Genomic DNA, 10,066 nt, shown 5'->3' with positions numbered 1-10,066 from the left:
CCCGCGCCCTCCCCTCCGCCCCGGGAGGCGCGGCGGCCCCGCCCCCGGCCCGCCAAGGAGGTGCCAGCCAATCACCGGTGGAGGAACGGGGTGATTAGCCTGTAGCCACGACGACGGCGGGCGGGATTGTTGTTATTCATGAGGAAGGGCCACGCCCCCGCGAAGCGCGCGAAGCCAATGGGAAAACTACTGCCAGCTCGGCTTGTTTTCTATATATACACACATACACACACACCAGAGCCCTCTCGACGTGTCCGGTGCTCCCTACCCAATAGGAGAGCTGGCCCTCCTGACAAACAACCCTAAGGGCCAATCGAACAAGAAGGCTCTAGCGACGGGGTGGGACTAATCCGCTGCCACAATGGACTGCGCCCGCCCTGGTAGGCGGGTACTCCCTCAGGCTGGCCAATGAGAAAGAGGAGGCTCTTCATGGACAGTTGTATAGGCCAATGGAACGGGGAGGAAGCGTGCCGTGTGTTCCTCCAAGCCGCGGGCCCGGCTGTCCCGGCCGGGCGCTCCGCTGAGGTGACGTGCGCCGCCGAGCAGCCCGGGCGTCGGGGCCCCGGCGTGCTGGCAGCTCCCGGGGTGGGTCGGAGGTCGGCAAAGGGTCCCGCCGCCCCCTCAGGCCCTGGGCTCCTGAGAGAAACGCCGTCCCCGCCTGCTCGCCGTGCGGGCCCCGCGGCCTTCGGCCCGTGAGGGGCAGGCCGGCGGGACGCCCGCGCCGAAGGGGACACCCCGCCTGGCAGGTGATCCCAAGACGGCGGGGAAGCCGTCCGTCCTGCTCCTCCGCCGGGTCGCGCACCCGCTCCCCAACCGCCACAAGCTTCAGCTGCAGTCCCGGGCCGCGGGACACCCCGTCCCGCCGCCGCGCCTCCCCGACCTCCTAACTCCCGCGCTGACGTCGGGGGGGCGGAGGCGCGCGCGACGTCGGCGCGTGTGGGGCGGGCCGCGGGGCACGCGCGCCGCGGGGAGCGGGGGTCACGGGGGGGAGGGGAGGGGAGGGGGGGGTGTAGTGGAAGAGCGGAGCGAGCGGGGCCCAGCGCGCATGCGCGGGCGGGCGGCGGTGTGGGGCGACCGGGGCCGAGGAGCGGGTGAGGCGGCGGGGCCCAGCGGCTCCCCCCCGCGCCCCTCCGAAGGGGAAGGGTCGGCGCCTCGGCCCAGCAGCGAGCTCCGAGGAGTGGGGAGGCTGCCTGGCGGGGTTGGGGGTGAGGGGGAGTTAGGCGGAGGGGAGAAGTCTCTTCAGCGGGGGGCTGCTGGGGCCGGGGTGTGAGGCTGGGCCTTGGCTGCGGGAAGCGGCTGCCGCCCGGTTGGTGGGTGGTGGTGGCGGCTGTGCGAGCGCGGGGTTGGGGAGGGCCGGGGTGGGAAGGTGCGAGGCAGGCCTTGGGGCTGGTCCTGCCTGCTGCCTGCCCTCCCCTCGCCCCCACGGGCTTTGTGCTGCCTCTTCTCGTTGCTAACGGAGACTTCCCTTTGTCGGAGTGCAGGGTGACTTGTGAGGAATTGCCTTCCCCGGAGCCTGGACCGGTTTTTTGGGGTGTTTTTTTGTTTGTTTTTTTGTGTTTTTTTTTGTGGCCTAGCAAGAAGCGGTTTCCTTTCCCGAGGTGTTGGCATCTTCTTGCCTGGATTCAGTCATTCCCAAAGGAATGGAGGAATGCAGCTGATAAGCCCTTAACCACCCTGTGCTCCCATAGGCAGCACCAGAAGCTGGCTTCATCTTCTCCACTTTGGCACTTTGGGGGTGGACCTCTCTTTGTTATCTGATCTGGGTACCTTTTTAGTGGCACTATAGACCAAAGGAGATGGAAGAAAAGGAGCGATGTGATAAATTCCAGCTGGTACCTTGAGCCTAGGAGGATTCATATCTTTTGACATTCTTTTTTTTTTTTTTTTTTTCGGGGGGGTGGGGGGAACTATTACATTTTATGGGATATGGGAGGAGAGAGGAAAAATATGTTGCAGATCTTTATGTGGTTTTTAAAACCAGCCATCAGAGGCAATTACTGAATAAACTGAAGCACAAGAGGAGGGTTTGTGAGCTGGAAGCAGCGCTAGCCTACAAAAAAAGGGGGCAGTGGGCTGCTGTTGTGACTGTGGAGGAAGAAACTTCAGCCTCCTTCATTTCTCACCGCCTACTCTCCATCCACCCTGCGCGAAAATGAGTTGCGTGCCATGGAAAGGTGACAAGACCAAATCGGAATCACCAGAGCCGCCCCAGCTACCGCCACTGCATATTTACCATGAGAAGCAGCGTAGGGAGCTGTGTGCCCTCCATGCCCTCAACAATGTCTTCCAGGACAGCAACGCCTTCACTAGGGAAACCCTGCAGGAGATTTTTCAGAGGTAGGATACTCTCTGCACTGGCATTAGCTTCCCCTTGTCCTCTGTTGCTTGGAGAAATTTTCAGGTCTTATTTGGGGGAAGAATAGAGCAAAGGAGGGGTTCAGAGTATGCCACTGCTTTGAACTGAATGTAGCTTTTTTTTTTTTTAAACCTTTGCCCCTCCCCTCTTTTTTTTTTTTTTTTTCCTCCCCTCTCTCCATGCAAAAATTCTCTCTCTTTTTGCTTGTTTCTTAAACTATTCTGGCTCCTAATTTGGGGACCAAGGGCTTTCTTGGAGTTGCTGTCATGTGGTTGGACTGCTGTTTTCTCCCCCACCCACCTTAATGCATCTTCTACCCTACTCCATATTTTTGTCTCTGCCTTGTGTAGATATGTTATCTTGATGTTAGTAACGGATTTTACTATTGCCTTGGGGGAGTGAAGGCATCAGGAATGACAAATGGGTCATCATAAAAACTTCTTGATTTAGTACTGCAACTCTTCTAAGTTTTTTGGAAATTAGGAGCTTTGCCAAATGAATGACTCCTTATTCAAGTGGTTAAATGAAGTTCTTCAAATATTACGTTTTTTTTCATGCAGCAAGACCGTGTGTACTCTGTCAAACTGGATTTAATTTCAGTAGCTAGATCCCCACTTTCCATGGCATTGCTAAATGTTTCCTGACAGCTTCAGATAATTAATAAAAGCATTTTTTAGTTTTACTGGGATAAATGTAAATTATTAATGTGGCCTGTACAGTAGCTTATATTTTGCTCAATGTTTATTTTGTGCCGTTTCGGCGTTTTGAGGAAATTCTGAGTGTGCCTTTGAAAATTGTGATGACCTTTCATTGACAAAGCACAGTAATCAAATAGGGAACGGGGTCTCCTCTGATACTCCATCTGTGGGTGGTGTACTCGGTGCGTAAGTTACGCGTGAATACCCGTTACCAGCAGTTGATGGCATCTTGTGTTTGTGAGGGGTAGGAAATCACGCTTCACAGCAGTAGTTATGCAGGTATGGTTGGACAAGGGAGTCGTGGAGCCCTGTGCTGGTGAGCAGGGAGCCGCGCGCCTGTTGCTGCTACCCTGAAAGTCGGCAGATTTATGGAACTGGTTTTTGACTCTCCAAACACTTGCCTGTCTTTGGCAAAAGAAACTGGTGATGGACAACAGCAAATACTGGGTTGAAATGCTGTTTATGATAGCATTGTAAATAAAATTCCTGTTGGTGAAGTGGAGCTGGTCCATGGCAGGCTCAAGGCACTCTTTGTCCAGTGTGAAGATGCTGTGGTTTTGTTCCAGAGCTGCGATTGTCAGAATCTTAATCACAGATGGATTGCTGTTGGCCTGAAGCAAACAAAGGCGGTTCATGTGGTAGGAGTGTGATGATCTAATTAGTTTGCTGTCATTGGGTTTGGTGAGAGAGAATTAGTGTGGGGCATGAAACCTCTTGGAAAGAGCTGGCATGTTAATCTTGTTGGACCTCTTGCCCTAGAAGGGAGGATTTGTCTTTGATTCCAACCTGGTGGTGTTCCGTCCTCATATTCGGATCAAGATACACAGATTGATCCAGCCCCACTGTAGTATGGAAACATACATGGAAATTCCTCTCAGGAATGGATGAGCTTTCAGCTGTGCTTAAGAATTGCCACTGCCTTGGCATCTCTGTGGGGTTACTGCTCGCATCCAGCTCTTTGACCTGCCTTTAGGAAGTGTGGATTTAGTCACCCTTTATACATCTCTTTTTCCGTAAGTCTTTCCTGTGTCTAGTCATATTCTGTGTTGATGACTGATAAAGGACTGATGAGTATTTTTAATAAGCTACAAAAATGTTGCGAGGTGTGATTTTTTTTTCTTTTTTTTTTTAAACCCAGTGTTGACAAGGTAACGGAGTCACAAATAAGCTTAAGCTTTCTGTAGCTTTTGCACATCCCTTGAAGAGTGATTGAACGACGTTACTTAATCATTAGTTTCCCTTTTGCTGCATCCCGTTGCATAAGGCCAGGGTACTCTGATGGTTATCTCAAGGATATGCCAACACTTGGTTCAAACTCCCCTCTGATTTTGTAGTCCTTCCTCTCTTCTTTCCTCTAGTACAGGAAATACCTTTTTGATGTTCCTCTGGCTTTTGTTGCAGAAGTGAGATTGCATGTTCCAAATGCGGCATGGAGATACAAACCAAAATCACTTCGCTTCGCTGGAGTTTGTGTATTGAGATCTGATTAGGAAAGACAACTGTGTGCAGGAATCTTGGAGCCCATTGTGTTAAGACAACATGTTGATGAAAGTTTCTGACGTAGAAAGCTCAGGAGGGTTATTACCTGGATTTCCGTCCAGCTTTGTCAGTCTTCCTCAGCTTAGTGTTTAAATAAAAAAAATTAACTTTGGGGAGGCAACTTAATTCGTTGTCTAATCAGAATCCTTCAGCTGATGATTGTGGATCCTATTTAGGTGTGTGTGAGTAGAGACATTGAGGTGATTCTTGGTAGAAATTTGCTCACAGGTACCAGTTCTTTGGGTGTGTCAGCTCAGCTGGTCTCATTTAGGAGGCTTTGAAAGTTACAGGAAGGAACAAAGATGTTTGAGAGCTGAAAGAACACATTTAAGCTTCTCTCCGGAAAACGGTGCCACAAGAGGGTGCTTGTGCAACCCAAAGGGCTCTGTATTTGGAAGGCTTTCTGAGCTCGCTGGCACTCATGAGAGTTAATAGGTTGAAGCAGTGATCTTGAGGAATTGGTTGTAGCCAAGGGTTCTCGCTTTATGGAGATGCTGGAAGAGCTGTGACAAGCTACAGTTGCATCTCTGTGATCAGTAAAATACAGGAGAGCTTTGGAGACTGGAAACCATGAAAAGTCACTGCCTCGCTCGGAAATGCCCAGTGCTGGGTATTAATAGCTTTTCCCATTTCCACCTTGTTTTGGACTCCCCTCCCTTCTGTCACTTGCCAGGCTGTTCTGCTGCAGTCTGCTCCACCCCAAGAAAACTTGCAGCTGATGTGAAAAGCTACCTGTCTGTAGCCTCTCTAGACTTGGTTGGTCTGAAAGTCCCTACTCAACCCACTGCTTGCTGCTGCTTCTTGTCAAATGCCTTATGCTGTGAGGGGAGGAATGCAGAAGGGCTGAGGGATTTTCGCTGGATGGAATATGCCTGCAGAACTTGCGCTGTGCTAAAGGCCGAGTGAAAAACATGTGGGAATATCAGGAGTTCTGGGGGACGGACTTGCCGTGAGGGAGAAGCAGGTGAAACGTGGATATTTGAATGATATGAAACATCTGACCCTTGTGCCAGCAGAGCTAATAGAGCCCTTACCAATCAAAAGCAACTCGTTACAACAGAACTGACCTCAGGCCTGACTTTCTTTGGTTTGGTTTGGCATAGTGTGACCTTGCTGTTCTCTGCTCCTTGTGCTTACTCTTCCAGCTGTTGAAGTCTGTCTATCACCTTCATAATAATTCACCCCCTCATTGTTTCCCCTCCTTACAAAAATGCTTGGGGGGGGAAAAACATAAAACAATAAAAGTGACTAACTTGTTTGTTTGGGAGTCTTTTGCCATGTGTCTCTGTGTTTTATGTCTTGCATCCATTATCTGTGTTTGTGCAAAGGCTGCCTTATATTTTTGCATGTAACATGGACTGCAATTCTGGATTTTTTAGATGCTGTAGTAATGCAAGTGCTGTCTAGGCAAGCTCATGGCTTAAAGCTGAAGAGATTTGTTTGCGACAAGGTTATCTGGTTAGTTACCAGCAGCAACAGATAAATTTTTTTATCATATAGCAACGGCAATGCTTTAGAAAGCTCCCAAACCCAAATATCTTCACAGCTTTGTGCCTGAATACTTTTTTCATCTACCAATGAGGGGGTGGGGTGGGGGGAGAGGAACCTTTTCTGCAGCCAGCCTGCCCTGCCTCTTGTTATCTCATCCAGTCTTCAAGACTGGCGTTGGCTGTTGGACTCTTGAAATTGTGATAGCCCTTGTTCTAAACGGCAAACTGGCATTTACTCCAGCCATGAATTGAGGGGGAAAAAATAATGGAAGCGTTCTTCAGAAGTACCGGTTCATGGAGGGGCAGGAAGAGCTTCCTGCTTTGCGGTCTCTTCCCCATCAAAGCTAGGATCTTTAGAGGCTTCGTACATCAAAATTATTCTTAATGCATTATTTAGCCCTCTCAGCCCCTTTATTGAGTGATAAGAGGGAACAGAATAGTTCGTGATTAAACACAAAACCCCTGAAAACGGGCTTCAATTTGCCCTTTCCAACTGTGGGATGTAGGTTCTGCAAACACCCGCTAGAGCAGTCTCCTGTTTGCAGGCTCTCTCCCAACACCATGGTGACGCCCCACAAGAAGAGCATGCTGGGAAACGGAAACTATGATGTGAACGTGATCATGGCAGCGCTTCAGACCAAAGGCTACGAGGCAGTTTGGTGGGACAAGCGCAGGTACTGAGAAGTCGTGTAATTCTGGACATGGAGACACTGTAAAAAGAAAAAAAAAAAAAAAAACCAAACCCATGAAGTTACAAGTACCAGAATATAATCTTATTGCTGCCTTGGGTTTTTTTGCACTCTTTCAGGGATGTTAACGTCATTGCCCTGTCTAATGTGATGGGCTTCATCATGAATCTGCCCTCCAGCCTTTGCTGGGGCCCCTTGAAGCTCCCTCTCAAGCGACAGCATTGGATCTGCGTCCGGGAGGTGGGAGGCACCTACTACAACCTCGACTCCAAACTCAAGGTGCCCGAGTGGATTGGAGGTGAAAGTGAGCTCAGGTAGGATTTATTGTATCCTTGTTCCTCCTCAAATCCTTCCCTGTTGGAAGGGGGGAATCTGTCCTTAAACAGTCAGTGATTGGAATGTTTATGGTTGACCTTCAATAGCCAAGATTTGAGAGCAATAAGGTTCTCGTGCCTCTACTTAGGTTTATACCCTGTTTGCATGAAGCTAGGGAAATGATTTTGGCAGCGGTGATTTCTGCGAGCTCAGGAGAGCCTGACTTGGTCTCTCACGTGGCTGGTTCTGTCACTAGTGACGAAGGTAGAGGCCAGGTCTGGTATTAGTGGGTGACACCTGCAACAAGATGTGCTGTGCCTCTCTCTCTCCTCAAACATGGGAGTATCAGCATTCCTTTGTCTCTTTAGTAGCCATCTGTGTCTGTGTTCCCAGCAAAAGGCTTTCCGGACTACAAGTGCAGCCATATACCTGTGAAAGCTGCTTGTTAGGAATCACTTGCCTATGTAAGCACATGCTGCACTTCTGGCTTGACCCCCTTCTCCTCTTTACTCTTAACATGAGATGGTTGGTGTAATTACTTGGACTGTAAAGTCTCCCCTGTGCTTAGTTGCTGTTTAGTTTCCATTCCATCCTCTTCTAAAGCCTTACTAGCAGCTTTGCTGTCTTGACTAGGCTTGTGCTGAGGTAGGGATTACACCTGAGCAGTATTTGCAGAGCCTACCGTGCCATTAAAGTCTTGGTAAAGTGAATGTCAGCCTTTCGTGAACTTCTGGGATAAATTAATGCGGTTCTGGAGCTGCTGGGCAGAGCTTGTAGTGGTTTTTATCCTGGGTGTGCTGTTCTTCAGCAATAAATAAGGGCTTCCTGTATAGGGAATTTTGGAAATCTGGGCCAAAAGGTATTGGAGAAAAGATTGATTTGACTTTCATAGTTATTGAAGATAATCCAAGTTTGGTATTAGAAAAAGCTTATGGGCGGAAAGGGGCTGCAGGATGATGTCAAATGACCAGGGGTACGCTGCCACTATGACCTGAGATAAGGACATGTGGTGGGTTGACCCTGGCCAGATGCCAGGTGCCCACCAAAGCCACTCTATCACTCCCCTTCCTCAACTGGACAGGGGAGAGGGAAAAAAAAAAGTAACAACAGGCTTGTGGGGTTGAGATAAGGACAGGGAGATCACTCAGCATTTACAGTCATGGGCAAAACAGACTCAACTTCAGGAAAATGTAATTTATTACCAATTGACTCAGAGAGGAGTAATGAGAAATAAAACCAAATCTTAAGACACCGCACCCCCCCGTCTTTCCTGGGCTTAAATTTGTTCCCAATTTCTCTCCGTCCTCCCCCTCCAGCGGCGCAATGGGGGAACAGGGAATGGGGGTTGTGGTCAATTCATCACTCTGTTGTTCCTGCTGCTCCTTCCTCCTCACGTTTCCCCTGCTCCAATGTGGGGTCTCCCTCACGGGAGAAAGTCCTCCATGACTTCTCCAGCATGAGTCTTCCCACGGGTTCAGTTCTTCGTGAACTACTCCAACGTGGGTCTCCTTCATGGGGTGCAGTCCTTCAGGAACCAACTGCTCCAGCGTGGGCCCCTCCCGTGGGGTCACTAGCAGCAAACCTGCTCCAGCGTGGGCTTCTCTCTCTCCACGGGCCACAGGTCCTGCCAGGAGCCTGCTCCGGTGCAGGCTTCCCACGGGGTCACAGCTTCCTTCAGGCATCCACCTACTCCGGCATGGGGGCCCTCCACGGTGTGTAGGCAGTCATCTGCTCCACCGCCCATGGGCTGCAGGGGGACAGCCTGCCTCACCATGGTCTTCACCACAGGCCACAGGGGAATCGCTGCTGTGGTGCCTGGAGCATCTCCTCCTCCTTCACTGACCTTGGTGTCTGCAGGATGTTTCTCTCACATATTCTCACTCCTCTCACTCGCTGCAATTACTGCTGTGCAATCACTTTCTTCACTTTCTTAAATACGTTATCACAGAGGCGAAAAACACTGTTGCTGATTGGCTCGGCCTTGGCCAGCGGCGGGTCTGTCTTAAAGCCGGCTGGCATTGGCTATATCCGACATAGGGGAAACTTCTAGCAGCTTCATACAGAAGCTGCCCCTGTAACCCCCCTGCTACCAAAACCTTGCCACACAGACCCGTTACAGGACATCTAAATGATGTGCGTTTGATTTTTGTTTCCACAAGTATTCCAGATCTGTTAGAATTATTTTAAAATACAGTGGGATTCTTGATCTCAGAGATCTGAAGAAACTGAACTTCTTTTTAATTCTATTTTTGCCACCTTGGGAAATTGGAAAGTGACATCTGTATAGACTTACCTCTGCTGAGGTTAACCCCGTGTCTGTCTGATTCTGCGATAACTTTCTGGGTAGACGTGTGTTGAATCTAGTCGGGCAAGTTTAATATTTGTTCGGGGTTTTTTTTGGTCAGAAAATAACTAATATGTGTGGGTTCCCTCCCATTTCTTGTCATATTTGCAGCTAGTTTTGTTTAGTCATTGTAGAAGACAACGAAGTTCTACGTTCAGTAGCGCTTACTTCTGTTTCCCTCTATGATAGGAAATTTTTGAAACACCAGCTGAGAGGAAAGAACTGTGAACTCCTGTTGGTGGTGCCAGAGGAGGTGGAAGCACATCAGAGCTGGAGAGCTGACGTGTGACATGGACTGACTCTGTCCTCCCACTACAGCTCTTCCCCTTTACTGAACTCCTGACGTCCTGAAACCTGGACAATGGGCGCCCCGACTCTTCTCGTCTGGAATTTCCTTTGTTAGGCTCTTCTCTTCCTTCCTTGGTGCAATAGGGCAACGGCGTAGGACATTGGGGGTGGCGAGCGGGGAAGAATCGAGGGCAGAGTGGAGGAAACTGGAAGCCAGTCACTTTAACTGCAGAGGCGGGTGAGCTACGTGCCCTTCGGTTAGCTAGAAGGGATGGCGCCCTTTAAAACTGGGCTTTGGGGCTAGGGGGGGTCTGGAAGCCTCTGGCCTCCCTTTCCCTACGTGGTTC

The 10,066-nt window shown here is 50.1% G+C and overlaps 1 protein-coding gene across 1 annotated transcript; it reads left to right on the top strand.

Moving 5' to 3' along the window:
* Positions 1-2,118: 2,118 nt before the first annotated feature.
* JOSD1 (Josephin domain containing 1) lies at positions 2,119-10,020 on the top strand. Its single transcript, XM_086469155.1, has 4 exons — positions 2,119-2,337; positions 6,629-6,757; positions 6,892-7,086; positions 9,621-10,020. Exons 1-4 carry the CDS (start codon positions 2,153-2,155, stop codon positions 9,718-9,720), a joined length of 609 nt encoding a protein of 202 aa, XP_086325281.1. The 5' UTR covers positions 2,119-2,152; the 3' UTR covers positions 9,721-10,020.
* The last annotated feature ends 46 nt before the right edge of the window (positions 10,021-10,066 follow it).

Source organism: Leptosomus discolor, chromosome 1 (genome assembly GCF_034619465.1).
Source record: "Leptosomus discolor isolate bLepDis1 chromosome 1, bLepDis1.hap2, whole genome shotgun sequence".
In the NCBI taxonomy this organism is placed as follows: Eukaryota; Metazoa; Chordata; class Aves; order Leptosomiformes; family Leptosomidae; genus Leptosomus; species Leptosomus discolor.
The sequence above is the reverse complement of the archived record's forward strand: the minus strand, read 5'-3'. Positions and strand labels throughout refer to the sequence as shown.

Bases quoted from the DNA above. Each gene is read 5' to 3' on its own strand.
- JOSD1 (XM_086469155.1), top strand. From the start codon at position 2,153: ATGAGTTGCGTGCCATGGAAAGGTGACAAGACCAAATCGGAATCACCA. The intron at 2,338-6,628 runs GTAGGATACTCT...TCCTGTTTGCAG, and splicing joins CTGCAGGAGATTTTTCAGAG to GCTCTCTCCCAACACCATGG. The intron at 7,087-9,620 runs GTAGGATTTATT...CCTCTATGATAG, and splicing joins GGAGGTGAAAGTGAGCTCAG to GAAATTTTTGAAACACCAGC.